Source organism: Balearica regulorum, chromosome 9, assembly GCF_011004875.1.
Source record: "Balearica regulorum gibbericeps isolate bBalReg1 chromosome 9, bBalReg1.pri, whole genome shotgun sequence".
Lineage (NCBI taxonomy): Eukaryota > Metazoa > Chordata > Aves > Gruiformes > Gruidae > Balearica > Balearica regulorum.
Window position 1 is genome coordinate 16,344,294 of NC_046192.1, and position 18,320 is coordinate 16,362,613.

The following is an 18,320-nucleotide window of genomic DNA, read 5'->3' on the forward strand; positions in this document are numbered from 1 at the left end:
TGTAGGTGGCTCCCACTGGATGCAGCAGCCGCTGCTTGGCTGCCCGCCGGGATGGGCAGCAGCTACTGGGCAATTCACAGGGTAAAACGGCTGCTGCTGCAGCAGCAGATCTTGTGATTTGGTGCTACAGGCATTATCACTCTATTACTGTGCATTTGTGGGGTGTTTTTTTATACACTAATTAACCAACAGTTTGATTTGATGGCGATATTCTGAGCTCTGTTGCAAGCGGGCGATTGTAACTCAACATCCCAGCCAGCCCCATGGCACAAAGGAGGGATTTGAAAGTGCTGCTCTGTGTGCAGCACATTTGGCAAAGGGTCCTTCATCCCACCGCTAGATCGAATGTCCTGATAAAGAAACGGAGCTGAGGGAACTTGTTTCACTCCTTCGAGGAATGGTGTTAGGAGCTGGCGACCCCGGGATCTGGTTCTGATTTGCTGTGAGACATCGGACTCCTTACCTGCAAGCTGGGGAAAACGATACCTCTTTGCGGGGGCCTCGCAGGGCTCAGCTAAGATTAATAAGGGAGGGAGGGGAGATGGAATAGCTGTGACATTTTATTGTTACTACTAATGACGTAGAGTGAAGTCAGGGCATCTCTGTGAATAATCGCTGCAGTTTGCCTTTTGAGATTTGGCTGCATTTTCTTCCCCCTCCCCTACCCTCTACTAATCAGAGCAAAGTTTGACTTTGTATGAGGAGGGCTCAGAAACCGACATTTCTCAGTGTCTGAAGAAAAAGCGGAGTGTTTCCTGGTGTAATTAGGTCCAGGCTCTCAGGAAATGAAGGCAGTCTAGTTGATAAGTGTTTAGTAATGATTACCAAGCTACGGCTGGGGAAAGCGAGAAAAGTGTTTTCATTTCAGAAGCAGCAAATCCAGCTGAGACTTGTGGTGTGTGTCATGTATGGAGGCAATTGTCCAAGTGGTATGTGGCCTTGCTCGCTGAAGCATGAGCCAAATTCGCCCTGGTGTAACTCCGCAGGAGATGCTGGAGCTGCACCAAGAGCCGGAGCAGCAACGGACGCTGCCCGTAACGTGTCCCTGGGCTGAGTGTCGGAGGTGTCATTCTGGAGACTGGTGTTACTTTTCTCTCAAAGCCAGTAATTCCTCTCTCAAATTTGTAACGGTGCTCATCAAAGCTTGGGGAGCTGGAGTAGGGTGAAGTCACATTTTCAAGGGTAGAATTATATCCTTTCCAAATGAAATACATGTTCAATAGTGCTGGAGAAACTGGAGGTGGAAGTGCATGAAGGTGGGTTCTTCAGCATGCTTTTGTTCTGTGTGTCACCCTCAGCTGCAGCAGTCAGAAGCTCTTAAGAAAGAGGACCTCTCCTCCAGAATTTGCAGGGTCAGATTTTGCTGAGAATGTGTCTGGCAGTTGCTACGCTGTGAAATCACCACAGTCCATCTCATGTCAGCATACTCATCCTGCGCACCAAGAGACCACCCTTGAGACCTGATGTGCTCTTAGTGTCTTGGATGAGAAGGTGGGTTGCGGGCCCCCTCCCCTGCCCTGTTTCATCTACCTTCATTTCAGAAGATGCATTTTTGTTGAAAAACCCCTCCCTGTTTTACTCAGATGGGTTTGAGTTTTAGCATAACAAACGTTGGAGGAATGTGAGGACGTTTGCCGTGCTGCTGCGATGGCTCTTGCCTTCCAAGCATGTAAACGTGTGCAGGTGAATTTTGCAGCAACCCCCATGTCTTCTGAAAACTCTAACATAGCCTAGCGGTAGGTCTTTCTCAGCCACACATCTACTCTGGTGAAAATAATATACTGATGTCTTAAAATCTCCCAAATCCCTTATTTATTGCAGCTTGCATGAATGTGTTCCAGAAAGGATTACACAGCTCCCCAGACGATAGGTCCATCAGTGGCTTTTAAGCACAGTGGTCCAGAGGCAAATCCTGGTTCAGGAAGCCTGTAAGCTGCTGCTTTCGCTGATGATACCCGGTGTGTGAGGGTCACTGAGTACGTGCCATGCCCTTACGCTCTGCCCACAAGTGCCCACCCCTGGCCACTGCTGGGGAAAGGTTCCTGGGATACATAAACCTTTAGCCTGAAGTAGCTTGGCAGCCCATACAGGTACTGCTCCTTGCAAGACCTTTCCTTTGCTTTCCAGACCAACTGAGATTACATTGCAGAACTACGGATATATTTTTCACTTTCCTCTCTTTCTCTACAAGCATTGCTTTCTTGCAGAAAGTAAATGCAATGCCTCGATGCTGGCCCAGTAGTGGTTAATCCATCAGATCCGCATAAAAATTTCCTTTCAAAGATGGCAGTTTTCTCCAAAGTCACCTAGGGCATAAGCTCAGTTTGCTTCCCCTTGGCATCAGTCAGTTCCCCTCCTGGTGAACAGAGCCCACCCCTGAATTGTAGACCTTCTTTAGTCTTTGCAAAATGCATGTTGAATTGGAATGGTGATTTATTTAATCAAGTCTGCAGTGCCCTAATGTCCATCACGATCATGATGGTTTCCAAGCATCAGCTGTTGCGAGTCATTATCCATTGGTTTACGACTCGAGCCCTGGAAAAGGTATTCCAGAAACATTGTGCCTGGAAGAAAACATGGTAATTAAAAACATTCCCTTGTAGATTGTCGAGGATTTTGTGTAAGTGGACGCTGCATAGATATGCTATGAGTCTGTTTTCTCCTTGGGATTTAAGGTTTGTTTGCTTCTCCCTTTGCTGTCCCATCGTGGCTCAGGGCAGAGGGAGATAACCTCCTTCTCGGGTAGGACAGTCCTGTTTGCAGCCCACCCTCAGGGCTGTGCACTCTGCTTTTCAAACAAATGCTGTGGTGTTAATAAAATAAGCTGACCATAATTGTTGTTAGCGTCAGTCGGTACCTTCTGTAGGAGATGGCCTTTCAGGGAAAGGTCAGGGAGAGGCAGTCTTCAGGCTTTGGACACGGTTTAGATAAGCTGTTTGACAAAACTCTATTTACATCAGAAGAGGGCTGCAAAAAAGGAGTATCATTTTATCACCAGATCAGTGTGGCTTCCTGTCTCCAGGATGGTCATGAGTAATCCATGCATCCTCTCAGAAAGGTGTTTTCTAGGGACAGGCGTAGCTGTTTGGATGATGTTGAGTAACAGCAGACAAGCATATGCATTTTCACAGGAGACTTTGGCTCCTGAAGGGCATTCAACAGCTCATCATGTCTGACTCTTTTAAAGGTTCTGAGCCATTGCTAAACCCTGGAAAGGGAGGCAAGTTTCTGCTGTAAGAATTTTTCTGTTTGTCTCGGATTTTTGTGTTGTGTTTTTCTTAAGTGTTTTAGTAATTATTTCTATAGAGATATCAACGTGGAGACAGCTTGGATGGGAGTCTGCCCCAGTGCCTGATGTTATCAACCAGTGCAGCTCGACTAGTTGCAATGTCCAGGGAGGCAGGATGCTAGAGAAAATTCCCATCTAAACTGTAACGCTACTGCTTTATGCATCTCAGAGAGGGAAGATACATAAAAGCAGGAAAAATGCAGAATCTGGAAAACAGAGAACATGTGACAGTTCTTCTAATTTTGGGTTCAATCTCCGACTTGCGTTGCTGCATTCTTGCAAATGTACCAGGGAAACGCCATTGATGCTTTCCAGGCAGAAGTACTGATGTCCACAAGTTTGCCAGAATAAGCTGCTTTGCCTTATTCTTGTAGGCACATGGATGGCATCAGCCTGTCATGCGCAGCCCCCAGGTTGTTCCCCATCACTTGTGTAGTATTTGTTAATTAATTCAGTCTCAAGAGTATACATAAGAGTATAACTCTCATCCCTCGTTGGGAGAGGAGGCTGCCGTTGTTTTAATGAAATCCTTTATTGATGGGAAGTCTTTTGGTAGAGACGTGCTGCAGGGTGTTTTGGCCTTAGGATAAATACTGTTAAGTTTGTTTCCGTGCCGATGACTCTGTTGTGGATTATACTTGCGTTGGGATCTTAGACACCGTAAGACTGTCTGCAAAAGCACCGTGCAGTGATCCTCTCCCAAGCACCCTTATTCCATCTCTGTGTCATCACTTCAGTTCTTTCATCACAGATGAGTTTGCTTTGTTTCTGGCCCAAATCAAATGCCTTCGGGTTCCTGAGGTTGGAAAACTTTGTGGAAATGTAGAATATTGTTATGTTCCCGTGGCATCTCTGCTGCTGGAGAGACTGCCCTGTCTGCTTCCTCCTGTGACTCATGCTTACATGATGCACCCCCCCAGCCCTTTTAACTGCCTGCCAAGTTTGTTTTGTTCTGTTTTTTCCCTAAAAGCATGCGATCAGTTTTAGCCTTAGTCAGATTAAAGCATTCCAGCCTTGACCTTCCTCCCTTCATGGGCAAAGGACTCCCTTGCTCCTTGCCGGCAGGGTTAGCAAGATTCACATCTCTCCTCCCAGGTATTTCTGAGGCTCTGCAGGGGACCACCTGCCTGTCTATCTATTATCAGTCAATATACCAGATGAAAACTTTGCCTAACAGGCTGTGGCTGACGGGACTCTTGCTGGTGGTCCATGGGGAGGGGATAGTCACGTACTGCTTGTTTCCAGCTGCTCAATTTCATTAGCTTAAACCGCACGGGCTAATCTTTGACTGATACTTTCCCAGATGTGCAGCAACTGGGGCTGCCACAGGGATGCTGTAACAACAGGTGGAAAGACATGCATGAGAAAAACTCCGCTCTGGAAAGCCTGGCTGTCTTTATACACCCCACCTTTTAGTATCTAGCACTGCTTGTTGCCATTAGTCTGTAAGTGTATTGCTTCTCCCATGCTACTCATCTGTAATTACCTATACCTCTGGGGTATAGGACCCTCATGGGTAACCATCTGCACAGATTGCTGAGGGCTGAATACATCCCACCTCTTCCAAGGAAAATTATAAGGGAATCTTACTTAGCCTTCAAATTATGCTAGCATCCTTAAAAATAGAGAAGGAACCTATTTCTTCCCACTTTTGGAAGAGCTGCTCAGAGCTCTCCCATGGCCCAGGGTGCAGGGGCTTTTGCACCGCAGACTGCAGCGTGGCCATCGTGTGTTGGCAGCGTGGTTGTGCGTTTGCAGCTGGAGGGAGGGGGACAACTGGCCAGAGTAGTGTGCTGAAATCCGTGTGCTGCCAGCCCCGGTCTGTGATCTCTGCTGTCATGTACTGGCACGGAGGGAAGAATCCACAATGGGTTTCTTGCCCAAACTTTAAAACCCCAGTTCTAGGGGTTTTGTTTTTTGTCAGGAGAGCCCATGCTGCATATTCTGGGAATTTTTCCTTGTTGAAAATCCTGTTTACACAGGACAAAATCTGGCTCGGAGTGTTTTTCACAATTAGTCAGATCGAAGGTTCAGTAAACAGAAACACATTTCCCACCGCTTGCTCCGCGGATGAATCCTGCGATACCTCAGTGTGTTTGAGATAGATTGATGTGGGAAGAGTCCTTCCTGCTGGGAAGTGGTTTTGCGAGTCACTTGCTGTGAGTAATGCTCTGCTCCTTCTGCAGTATTTGCTACACCATGTGTGCACTGAAGCATCTAATGCACAGTCAGAAACTTGTAAAAATCTTTGTCCTTACCTGCCTGGGAGCAGTCTAAGAGGAGCAGGTCAGAGAGTGAGGGAAGGTAGTGTCTTAGTCTAATTTGCTTTCTCAATGCAAAATGGCCTTTTCAGGTGGGGGGATGCAGTCAGTCCGCTCGGCACATACATGTGTACACTTACGTAACATACCGCCAGCATGGCCAAGTGAGAGATTCATCAGGAAATCTGATTTCTCTCTCTGTTAATTGAAATAATTTGTTCCATGAAGAATATTGAAGTTGTTTGTTCAGTTTAGTTTTAAATTTCCAAGTATATGCCACTTTCTGGAGACTAATCTGATGTCTCATCAGCTGTTTGGACCATGTACCTACTAAGTTGCATTTTTGTGTACTGAAAAATTGCTTGTTGGAATAACAAAAATACCCAAATCCTTCCTAAGTTTCCTTTCTCATGAGAAGTTTTCCCTGTGCCAATTCTCCAAATTTCTTCTGTTTTGGATTTGGATCTACCAGAGCGACTGGTGAGCAGCAGCACACAGCGAGGTGTGCTGGGGTGGTCTGAGAGGAACAGTCCAAAGCACATTGGAGGCTGTCTGCATTTTGAAAATGAAGAAGACCTCTGAAAAGATGCACGTGGAGCATCCAGGAAGGCATCAAATCTGCTCCCGTCCCAGTAATAGGAAGGATGGGGAACCAACCCTATTTATCTTGAGTTGGAAGACGAGGAACTGGTAAACTCTTTGGAGAGCAGGGGATGATGTGTTAATGAACTCAAAGGCCCTTTCCTGCCGTATGCTTACCTTGCTCTCTGGTTTTGGTGTTTCTGAGGGGTCAGTGGGTGCCGTTGAAGGTTGCAGAAAACTCAAGCATCTTTCTGTGAATGTGTGATCCCATCAGCAGAGGGAAAATTTCCTGATTAACTTCTCTTTTCTTCCTTCTCTATTTGCAATAATAAAATAGTTGAGACGAGGTCACATGCTATTTATAACCATCTCGCTACTACTTGCTTCTACTTGCCCAGGCAGTAAGCTCTGCACAGACACAACGAGATTAATCCTTCATGACACTGAACCTTTTATTTCCCTTGTTAACTGTGCTTACTGACTCCAGAGCCTCCCTCCTCTGTGGAGCCCAGGGCACTAAGCCTTTGATAAAACACAGCAGCAGTGAAGCTATGGAAAAGTTTAAAAAAACAGTATCTGTTCAGTAAACCAGGAATTGTCTGAAGGTTTGAGACTTTGGTTTCTAGCTCAGCTGAATGGTTTGAAGTTTTTTCTCACAGGTTCCATGCCAGGCTCATGCACCCAGCAATTAACTGAGGTTATGTGCAGGTAGGTCCAGTTTGGGCATGGCAGGAAATGCTGGGGTTTTGAGGGATCTGACACATTTTCCAGTGCCTAAGGCTTACTTCTCTCCCACTCAAAACAAAGTTTAAATTCAGTGTGTCTTATGTGCTGAAGATACCTTAATATAGAAAGAGGTTGGATTATGACAGTCACACAATGTATGGCAGTTGCCAGTATCTGATAATATGTAATATGAAATGGGAACTCATTGTCAAAACCAGTGTGAGGTCTTGGTTATATCATGCCCTGTGTCCCCTCGCCTCAGGCAGTCAGAATTGATATTGCTTTGCCTACCTTCTTGCTAAAATCCTCTCACTTTTGTCCTTGCTTTTGCTGTGAAAACTTCAGGGTGAGCTGGGAGCACCTGAATCCCTGTAGATGTTCTGGCTGCTGCCTGTTCCCCCCATAAACAGCACTATGTCACGTTCAATGTGAGGGAAGCGGCGGTGGTGCAGCGCACCATATCCCCGGCTGGAAGAGCAGCCTGTACAGCTGTGCCACGCTCGTCTCGCAGACCTGGCACGACGCCTGTTCCACTTCCTTAGCCCCACTGCCAAGCACCAGAGAGCAAACTTTACGGACTGCAAGTTTAGGGTCATTGTAGCTAAAACGACGGTGCTGTTGTATGGCGTATCTGCTAGGGAAGGGGGTAGGGGTTTACGCAAGCTTGCTGAGCATCTGACATTAGAGGGGCTTTGGTCAGAATTCATTTGTAGGCAAATAGTGAGGGCGAGTGTGAATTCAGAGCACGTGCCTGCACGTGGAGCTGAGCCAGTCTGAGCTGTTTTTGGGCGGGCACTAGTGATGAGGTGAATCTTCTGTGTTTCTTTTTGAGGGATGCAGCAGCTGAAGTGATGATAAAATCAAACAGCAAGTTAGACGTGTTCCAGCGAGACAGTTTATTTCCTAAGCATGGCAGGTTGGTGACAGTGGCCTTGCAGGTACAAATCAGATTGCTTGATTGTACTGGCTGATACGTAGCTTGACAAGTACCAAAATGATTTTGAACTATTAAGAGACTATTAACATTAAATTACATATTTCATCATGCAGCCCATGAAAGCTCCATAATGAATTTTCTCAATGGTTATCAATGAGAATTGGCATCGATGGTATAGTGATGCTCAAGATGTTTACTCAAGGTCCTTTCTCCAGCCTGTGTTTGGTCCTTTCTAATGGTCTGGTTAAAACAGCCTTCCTAATCCAAGCCACTTCTGCAAGTTGGAAGTTGGAGTCCTGTTGAAGTCCAGGCCAGCACTGTCCCAGATGGGAATGAAACCGAACATTTGCAATTTGCTGAAATTCTTTAATCTGAGGTTTTGCTTCTTAAAATAATTTTCCTGTTTTTCTGTGAAATGAAACACTCCTAACATTTGAATGAGAAAAAAAATATTTTTTCAGCATCAAAACCCAGAAGCACTTAAATGTTGTGTTTTCCCCTTCTTGGCTCGGACCGTTGGCGTGGTAAGATGAAAATGGACAGGGTGTTCCTGGGGGCTCCCTCAGTGCTGGTGTTCTGATTTTGTGTGTCCTCTCTGGCTGAAATACACAGGGTTTGGTGCAGAGCTGCAGCGATAGTCCAGCAATCTCATTCCAGTGGGGTGAACAAGCAGACCTTAGAGCACATACTAAGGTCGTGATTCTACAGTTGTAATTTTTTCCTTGCTGATTTTCGTTCAGTACAGAGATCAAAATCCCCTTGTGTTACATGCTTGCATATGCTTATGGTCCCCGAGTTGCTTGCCATCTAAATAAACAAAATGATTACCCTGTGGGGAAAATGCTATTATTTTTATTGTTATTCGTTTAAAACAATGGAAAATCAGGCACAAAGAAAACAAAATGTTTTTTTCCAATGGCTGCACAGTGAGATTGTGACAGGGCCAGGAACCGAGTCCAGGTATCCTGAGTCCCAGCCCAGACCTTTAAACACCAAAATATCCTGCTCCTTGTGAATTCAGAGTGTTTTGGCAAAAGTTTCCCCAGAGTGTTTCATAATTAATGTCAGTGTCTGAATGTGTCTTACCAGTTAGGAATTAATTTGCTTTTATATAATGCATCCACTTAAAAACTCCCCAAAACTTAGCAGCTGTTGGCTTCTTTGCGTTACTTGAATGTTTCTAAGGCCAGTATGGGACATGATAAATTGAAAAATGTTGAGTTGAAATGTTCTTCTTTAAGTCCACTTAGCAAAATCCAAAGGTCATCTCTGTTGTGAAGAGCCAGCGGGACTAGACACAGTACGAGCCTTGTTTTGAGGGCGGGAAAGGGATTTTCTGTTTTGTCTAGAAATCAGACTCTTCCTATCTCACAGGGGTGGATTTTATTCAGGAAGGACTAAGCCCATCTTAGGAGCTGTGACAGTTTTTCACAGCTTTCCTACAAAGAGCTAGAACCAAAGGTAAAAAGAACAACCCACAACAGACTATTGCAGCTTGCGTCTCGAGGGACCAGTTCCCTTGCTAAGATGCATTTGGTCCCTTTCAAGTCTGCACAGACAGGATGCTGTCTGTGAATAGAAATCTGTGGTGCGGTGTGGAAGAATGCAATTCTCCCGAGCAGCTTAAATAGTGGCTTACTAGCAGTCCACTGGATCGGCGCACCGGCTCGTGTGTCTCCAACAAACCTCTTGCCCCATCTCAACCTCTCTACCGGCTGCAGCAGCAGTCCCACCTACCCTCAGCATGACCTGAAACTTCCCATTGTGGCATGCTCTGGTCGGTCCTTTTTCCTATATCAGATGCTGTGCAGCTGTGATGGGTTTTCCAGGATGGGATTATGTTGAGACAAGCTTTTTCAGGATGGGATGTATGTTTCTGAATACGAATGTCTCTTTAAAAAAAAAAAAAAAAATTCTACACTGAAGGGGTTTGTTTGTTGGGGTTTTTTTTGTGTGTGTGCTGTCCTAGATAAAAAATTCTTACAGTCATTTTGCTCGCCTGCTGGGAAGCCAAGGGGTTGTTATGCTGACGAGTGGTGTCCTTAGGAAAACTCCAAGTGAAGGACTGGAATAGATCTTGTTTTTGCAGTAAAAGCTGGCTTCCCTGCATATGTTGTCATCACAGAGCTAATCCTGAAAAACTTTTCAAGTTTACACAAGGCAAATTTTTTGCGTTTCTGTGGGCATTGCAGCAGAGCAGTGCTTTGCTGTTCAAAGGGCAGATCTGGTGAGCAGGCTGTGATGCTGTCTGACCGGAGCTTTCATCTTTCTTTCGGAGGTATTCACGCGTGCTTCTTTGGCCAGCTCTGCCCTGGCTTTTCTGGGAACTGGACAAGCAATTTTGGCTGTGCTGGAGCAGCAGAGCAGAAGATGGGGTTTAGGAGAGCGCCCCTGGCATGGATCTGGCCCGCAGCAATGGTTGGGCTTTTCCTCCAAAAGGTCTTCACGTATCCAGGCACCTGCTTTCAAAACGTCTCCGTGCCCCAGCAAGCAATGTAAGAGTGTATCCAGAATGGCTCGTCTGGTATAAAAGTGCCAATTTCACAAATACCCTGGTGGATTTGGGTATCTACTCCCATTCGATATCTCCCTATCAGAATCACCCAAACATACCTGACAAGCTCAGCCAGTGATTTCCAGCGGCTGTGATGACTCCAGTTGCCACCAGTTTGACTCACGGTAGCCCCCTTGTTTGCTCTGCAGACTGTGTTTGCACTCATCCCAATCTAAACAGCCCAGGTGAAAGCACTGGGCACTTCTCGGGGGGATTCGCTGCCTGCCAGGAGGCTTGGTGCGTGTCCTGCTGTGCTCCGCATCCTCCTCGCTTCCCTCACCTTTGAGCTGGGCTCCCAATCACCATCATCTATCTATCTGCTTTTTTTAATGCAAAAATTATTTTCAGCAGCTTGCTGCATTTTCTAATTTCACAGTGTTTTGAGGAAAAGCCAAAGGAAACCTGTTACAGTAATTTTTTAATATTTGCCACATGGAAATTGTGTTTGAGAGTGGACACTCAAAGGGCATCAGCTGCTTCCTTCGCAGCCAAAGCACGCTCCCTCCATGTCACCTTAAAGAAGGCTACCTCACAAAAATAATGCATGTTTTCACCCTGTATTCTCCTGACTCTTGCCAAGCTTTACATGCTGGAGTATTTTATTAATGCTGACAGACAGCTCCACTTTCCAAACAGGAGTAGATTTGCTGAGTGATTTGGTGTGGGCTCAGTGTTTCCACAGGGACTCTCCTTGTCCAGCTGAATCGAACCTGTCACTCTTGCCCCACTCCAGCTATTCCCACTCAGAGGAGTGTTTGGCGTAAAAAAGGACCTTTTGCCGTGCTGTTGCTGCAGCCAAGTGCCCTGTACAAATCTTTCGCATTTTTCCTTTAGTATTTCACCACAAAGCTGTGCATGCAGAAGTGCCGTAGGATGTACATATGCAATGGCATTCCTCAAGGAGAAGGCCCCATGATTTCACCCAGATGTGAATCCCACTTGGTTCAAGAGGAGTTTGTGTTAATTTTAAAGATGGTTGCAAACACTTCTGTGGAGGTAACAAGCAACCTGCTGACAAGGTGGCTGCTCAGACAATTGACAGTTCAGCCACATCTCTGAAGATAATCATATGTCAGAGATGAAACTAGTTATTGTATGCCTGGCTGGTGATAAGGGTTTGTATGTTCTGAGCCCCCAAGAAATGCCAGGTACCAGGCAGTTCATGGGGGCTCACTGAAGGAGGTTTTGGGTGTTTCTCATGGCTTGACTGAAAGGCAAGCTAGAGCTGATGCTCATTAAGTGCATGCGAGTATTAATCCAGTGTTAAGGAGCCCCAAGGAAGCCACAATTGTCTCCCGGGGATGAGCAGGGTCTTGAGGGCAGCCATGGCCTCACCTCACCTCACATGGCCCCTCTGCCCTTCTCCAGGCATAGCATAACAGGGTGTGAAGCTCATGCTTCTCTGCAGCTCTCTTTTTCAGTTCTCGTCTTTTTGCCAGTTGGATTGTCCGGTGGGTTGGTGTGCAGGTTTCTGCAGGTGAGCTGCCGTACCATGACGGCATCACAGCATAGGTGTGCCTGAGCTTGCTGGCTCCGGTGCCTCAGGAGGAGCCTAGGAGCAGTAGCACAGGGTTCGGTGTGGGTTTTGCAGACAAGGAGAACACTTGGACACAGTCTTGCCAGGGCTAGCATTAGCCTGGTCCTGGCTAATAAGATTTGGGTGAGCCTGCTTAGACTGCAGATGTATCCCAGGGTCTGACTGCACCTTGCTGGTACTCAGTGGTGTGGCTTTCTTCCAGGAGCAAGTGCATTAGCCATGGAGGTGGTCCCTCCTGCTAGGATATGCAGATGTTTCACCTGAACATCTGTCCTGCTCCCTGAGCTCCCACAGCTGCTGTGGACGTGCTCTCTCTACAAGCCTTGGAGACTGAGCTACGTCCAGTCTAAGGGCTTCTGTTTGTAAATGGGGACTTGGGACCATTTATTAAGCTCAGCTGTGTATAGCTGAAAAAGGCCAGACTGCTGATAGTGGCAGAGATATAAAGAGGAGTTTATCTTGGTATATGAAGTTACTTTGGATTTGGAGATTCAGAAGTGAGACCAGACATCAGAGAGAGCAGTCTCAGCAACTGCTTTCCCCTCCTTTCTCCATCTCATATCTCATGAGAGCATCTCTCCTCCTGGGACTGTGCAGGGGGTTGGAGTATCTGAGTTCAGAGCATGTGCAGCTGGAAAATAGGCTGGACCCCATCACCAATAGACCATGCTGCAGGCAGATAAGTGACCTGTCTGGCTCTCAGGAACTCCAGCTCTTCTGATTTCCCTTGCACTGGGCTTTCCTGTCATTTCAGCTGTTTTCCTTAGCCTCTGTGTTCAGGTTGTCCTTGGTTTTCCCATCATTGCCCAGTCCAGTGGTGTCAAAAGGGTGTCAGAGTTATAGATGTCAGCATAAACTGCTGCGTTCACTGTCCTACATCACCAGCTCACTTAGTCTTTCTCTCCTTGTTACAGATGAACAAGCTAGAGGAGGCAGCAAATGCAGCTCACACCTTCTTCATGGCAAACCCTGAGCACATGGAGATACAGCAGGACATCGAGAACTACAAGACCACGGCAGGGAAGGTCAGCTTGATTGACCGGGAGGCCAAGCAGCACATGGTGAGTCGGAGCTAAAGAGTTGCTGGGGTTAAGTGTCAGGCAGTCTGGATGGCTTAAACATGGTTTGGTACAACCACTTACATCTGGTAGGTACTCGGGGTGATCGTTCTGTCCCTGCACACTTGTACTTTCTTTTGAGAAGCACCTGCAGTTGGCAAGGGCAGGATGCTGTGGTGGGGGCAGTTTAGCCTGCTCACACTCTTGTCTTCTGCTTACCTGCTTTGCAGGAGGACTACAGTGCTGGAGTAAGGCACTACGACAAGGAGGAGTACGAGCTGGCCATTGACTTCTTGGAGCGTGCATTGAAAGGGTACTACGTCGAGGATGAAGATTGCCAGATCATGTGCGAGGGACCACAGAGATTTGAGGAGCACGAGTACCTGGAATATAAGGCTGGCCTCTACGAAGCTATTGCAGGTGAGATCTTTTTGCATCTGTAGGGTTCTCACCCTTGGCCCTGCAATGTTTTCAATTACTGAGTTTGGACCTTTGGCCAGATTTGGTGAAGTGTCTTCCCTTCCATCACTGTTGCTGGTGAGTAAAGCTGCAGGAGGCAGTTGGAAGGCCAGAAAATGCAAATCCAGAGGACAGGAAACTATAACATCTCGTTTTGGTCCTGAGTAGAAGCTGGGCTAGAAGAATTGCATTTCCAGATGTGCAGAGCATTTGCAGCTTTGCATAAGAGCTGGAAGTATAGGTGCTTTAACACAAACTGCCTCAGTTTCCCCCTGTATACAGTCTCATATACCTCACTGGAATCTAGACATTGCTGGCCTCTGTTTATATTTTCTCTGGTTTTCAGTGCATATGAAGAGAGCAGCAGAGTCCTCTTGGCCACACTCCAGATGGCCAGGAAAGTTGCCAAAAAGGCTCAGAACATAGATTTCCTCCCCATCCAAAAGGATGGATTTGTCATTAGTGGAGGCCCACCTAATTACGATCTTGACTGAAATCTCTGGAGAGAATTGAACGTTGCTATGTAATCTTCAGATTTGCATGTGTGGCTCTGAGCCAGAGGGGATTAAAACGGTTCATTCTCAGTAGAAATGAGATTACATTTAATTAGTCGTAAGGGAAAGAAGAGCAATAAATTAAGGTTTGTTTGGTGACAGAAATCTTATTTATCTGCTTATGGTCTTGGAGTTGCATCAAGCTCTGGAATTTTGCTTCTTGTGTGGAAAATACTTCACTCAGATGCAGATTGTTTTTTGGTTTTGCATAATTCTGTTTGTGTTGAGGCAGGAAATCTAATTGAAACAACCAAGATGAGAAATCACCAACATACCGGATGGGAAGCTGCCTTTGCTGGGTTTATGTACCCATGCAAAAAATATAAGAAGTGTTGTAAGGGTTGACTTGGTACCAGTGTAACTGTCAGCTGATCGTGCCTGCTTTTAAAGCCATGACCAAGACACCAAGGGCCATATCAAGCCCTCCCAGAGAGCAGCCTTCAGTAGCAAAGAAAACCCACCTTCCTTCTCACTGAAAGCTGCTGCTTGCCAAGCAGGTTTTGGTCTCTGTGAAATTGTTTCTGTGCTATGCAAGTCGAGTGCAGCCCCAGTGAGCAGAGATGTTTCTGTGCTGGACCGTGCGGAGCACAGACGTGGTCATGGTGTGGTGGCCCTCAACCCAGCACGTCACTCTGCAAGTGCTGTGAGCACTTGTTGTTGTTCCCAGACATGCTTGGGAATAATGACTCCAAACCACAGGGCCATTCAGGCACCCAAAGAAACAGGGAAGTGAGGGCACACGGAAGGAAATAAGATACATAATGCAACTGCTTTGCTATAAGAAACTAAGTGTTTTTTTACAGGACAGCACAATCCAGAGTTCGCCCCTGAGTCCAGGGCGCTCAGCCCCAGGTGTTTCAGCAGGGAGTGGGAACACTAATACATCAAGAAAAGAATGTTTAAATGTCTTCAAAACTTGATTCTCTTTTCAATTCCAAGCTGATTTGCTGCGCTGCTGCATGGGGTTGAAACATTCTCACCTCTCCACCCCAGGGACAGATGCCTTTCAGTGAATCGATTCCAGTCTATACAGCCTGTTTCTAGGGCACCTTGACAGTACCAAGAAGAAGCAGTGCTTCTCAGTGATGGATTATTCTAGGTCTAGGATGCATAAATAGGTTTAAATTACAACAAAATAATTTATGTCATTTTCCTTCTTGCTTTCTTTAATGTAATACCCTGGACGTGTATGGTAAATCAGATAACTACTCAGACTACCTGCCCAGAGCAAATGGGGACTGTTTTGAGTTTCCACTTGATTTCATTGCAAATTCCTTAGGCTGTTTTTTTGGCAGCTCTGAGAAATGCTTTGGTAGCTGAGCACAGTTTTTTTTCAAGCCTGTGTTTGTTTCTTAGGGTTTTTAATGGTGTACAGAGACAGAGCAAGCAAAGTAGATTTGTAAGTACATTGCAGCAAAGGCTCCAAACTGGAATCAGATGTCAGTGTTGGCTTCGAAATTGTACAGCTGATACAACGCCTATATTGTGGACTCCCACCAATTAAGAAACCTTCCTAATGGCAGATGTTTACCACATGCTTGCATTTCCCTGGGAGATATTTCATCTTTGAGAAGCAGCAAACACAGGGATTTTTGCTGCCAGTATTTGTACCTTAGACTTTTCAGACTCACGGTGCAGGTGCCTTGCTCGGCCATGCTTGAGAAGCTGCACCGACCCTTCTTATCTAAACCTCCTTGTGCCCTCGGGACCTTTCTTGCTGCAGAAAGGAGAGGATTAATGATGAGCTGAAGGAAGGGAGTGTGGAGATGGCTTTTGTGTGGCTGCACATGTGGCCACCCGGTCTTCACATCTCTGCTTGCTTTGTGGGCGTCCTCACGTTTGGTTTGGTTCTTGGGGTTGAAGAGCTACTAGCCACCTGCACGTCCCTGCACCCATCTGGCTTTCCTGGGCAGAAGCAGCAGCTCCCAACGCACAAAACAGATGCTGAAGCTCCCTCTACAGTTGACAGAAGGAGAAAGGCATTTCTCCGGGGGAGGGGTGGGGGGGGCAAAAATGTGATTGCAACTCTCCATTGGCTTTGGGAAGGAGCCTGAGCTCCTTCTCTAGGTGCAAAGTAGCCTGCTGCACCAGAGCAGCATGAGTTGCATGTCCTTCAGCTGGGGAGATTTAACCTCTGTCTGTCCTCGTCTCAGCACCATCACCATCCTTCTCAGTTCAGACCATCTTCTCCTCCTTTTCTTGGCAGATCACTACATGCAAGTTCTGGCCTGCAAACACGACTGTGTCCGAGAACTTGCCACGCGTTCAGGCCGTATCTCGCCCATCGAAAATTTCCTTCCCCTCCATTACGACTACTTGCAGTTTGCCTACTACAGAGGTAAAAGCTGTCTTTCTGTTCCTCGTAGCGCTCGCTGAGTTTTGTTATATTTTGTACAAGTTTGAATTGTTTCATGTGGAAATCAGGATCTCTCCCCATGATGTCTGTGCTACAGTGATGCAGTGGCGTGGTCTGAAAGAGTCAGGAAGCAAGAGACATGGGCAATTGTCTCTTCAAAAGTCAGGTTGACTGAAATGCAATTAAGTAATTTTGTAAAATTTGTTTTAAATCATCGGTCAGGTTTTAAAAGCCTAACCTTCAGCTTAAATATTATTATTCTTTAAATAAATCATGCTTTTTAAGGGTCCTTTCATTTGCCTTTTGATATTAAAGTTCTGGGGATCTATATGTTTCATATTTTCTGAAACCAATTCATACGTTTTCTGAGTTAATATGTAACAGATTTACAAGTTAGCCCAAGCTTATCCCAAGATGCCAATTTTTGCTAATTACCAAATATTTTAAGATTCACAGCAAAGGTGCAGGAGTTGGCAACATTGCAAAACATCAGGAGTGGGCAGCGCTATAAAATACTGCCAGTTGTGTGGTTCTGTATGGTATTTTACTATGTTCTGTTACATAAAATAAAATCTAGGCAGAATTCTGCTATCTATCTCAGGCTTGTGCTAAGAGCTCTTTCCTGAAAAGGGCAGAATGTGGGAAGGTCAAAATTGCTACTCAAACCTACAGCTCCTTAATTCATCAATGCAATGGGAAGAAAGCTGGAGGAGTTAGCAGTGTTTTGTGCGTGGTGTACGAGCTTTTTTATTCCTCTGCCCATTTAGAGGTTTACTGTGGTGGGTAAGATTCCCCAGAGCCCTGAGGGATGCTGCACAGAAGAGGCAGTTTGCTGCTGGACAGCATCCACATCCTGCCCATTCAGTTGGATCCAGTTTGGATACCCTCTGACCTGTGCATGACCGCAGCGATGTCATGTCTCCATGCCTCAGTTTCCCTGCCGGTGAAATGGAGCGGTTAAGAGAAAGTTGCATCAGAAGAACCTTGTAAAGTGCTGGGCTCACCCTTCAGCTGATGGAGAGCTCAGGCTGTGCTCTCCCTCTCTGCAGGCTCCCCTCCTCGGCTCTGCCCTGCCGTGCTCTGCGTGAGCCCCTGGCACTGCCGCCGGGGCTGTGTCCCCCTCTGCCCCCCCTGACAACTGTTGTGTTGCCTCCCAGTCGGTGACTATGTAAAAGCCCTGGAGTGTGCCAAGTCCTACCTCCTCTTCCACCCGGACGATGAAGATGTCTTGGAGAATGCAGGTTATTACGAGAGCCTCTTGGAAGGTACGATGGATCCAGACACCGTCAAACCCAGAAAGGTGAGAGTGAGTGTCACCTAAAAGCCCTTGGCGGAAGGCTTTAACAAAAGCATCAGCTGGAAGTAAAAGCAGCTTGACAGCTTTCACACAGTGGGACCACTTTGAAAACAGATGTGGAGATGCTGGACTAGCTGGTGATGCTAATTGTCATGGTACAAGTCCAGAGTCACTGGTGCGGGGGAGAAGCTGGAGGGCAGGATCTTCTTTAAATGGGGACCTCAGCTTAGCAAAACCCAAGCAAGGGCAGGGAGGGTGATTACCAAGTGCCTCAACAGTGTAAACCCTCCCCCCATTCAGTGCTCCGGAGGAGATGTGGAGGAGGAATGCAATGAAGCAAGTGAGCAGAGGGCAACCTCCGTAAAGAGAGGGCTGAGAAATATTTTCCCAAGGGGAGACTGGGATGTCAGCATTACTCTCGAGTAACTGAGCTTGGAGTTCAGTGGTCAGCCTGTTCCGCAGGGAGCAGCTTTGCTATCACAGTGTTAGGCTGGGGTCAAACAACCAAACAGTGTGTGCTCAGTCACCCACCGCGACAGGCTTCCTCTCCAGTCCGGGCAGCATTTATCTGCAGCCCTGGAGCTGCCTTTCTCACGATGCAGAAGAGGAGAAGTTCCTCCCATCCCATCACAGCCCTGCTGAGGTTCATTCCCCTTGCGCCGTAAGCAGAGGGTAGGCAGGAATTGGACTTTCCATTCCCTTGGGAATTT

The 18,320-nt window shown here is 46.6% G+C and overlaps 1 protein-coding gene across 1 annotated transcript in view; it reads left to right on the plus strand.

The window, feature by feature from the left end:
• Positions 1–18,320, plus strand: part of P3H2 (prolyl 3-hydroxylase 2) — a 75,097-nt gene that overhangs the window by 45,463 nt on the left and 11,314 nt on the right. The window contains exons 2-5 of the mRNA XM_075761249.1: positions 12,801–12,947; positions 13,175–13,364; positions 16,164–16,295; positions 17,471–17,613. Coding sequence (XP_075617364.1) covers positions 12,801–12,947; positions 13,175–13,364; positions 16,164–16,295; positions 17,471–17,613 — 612 coding nt within the window. The remainder of the gene's footprint in view (positions 1–12,800; positions 12,948–13,174; positions 13,365–16,163; positions 16,296–17,470; positions 17,614–18,320) is intronic.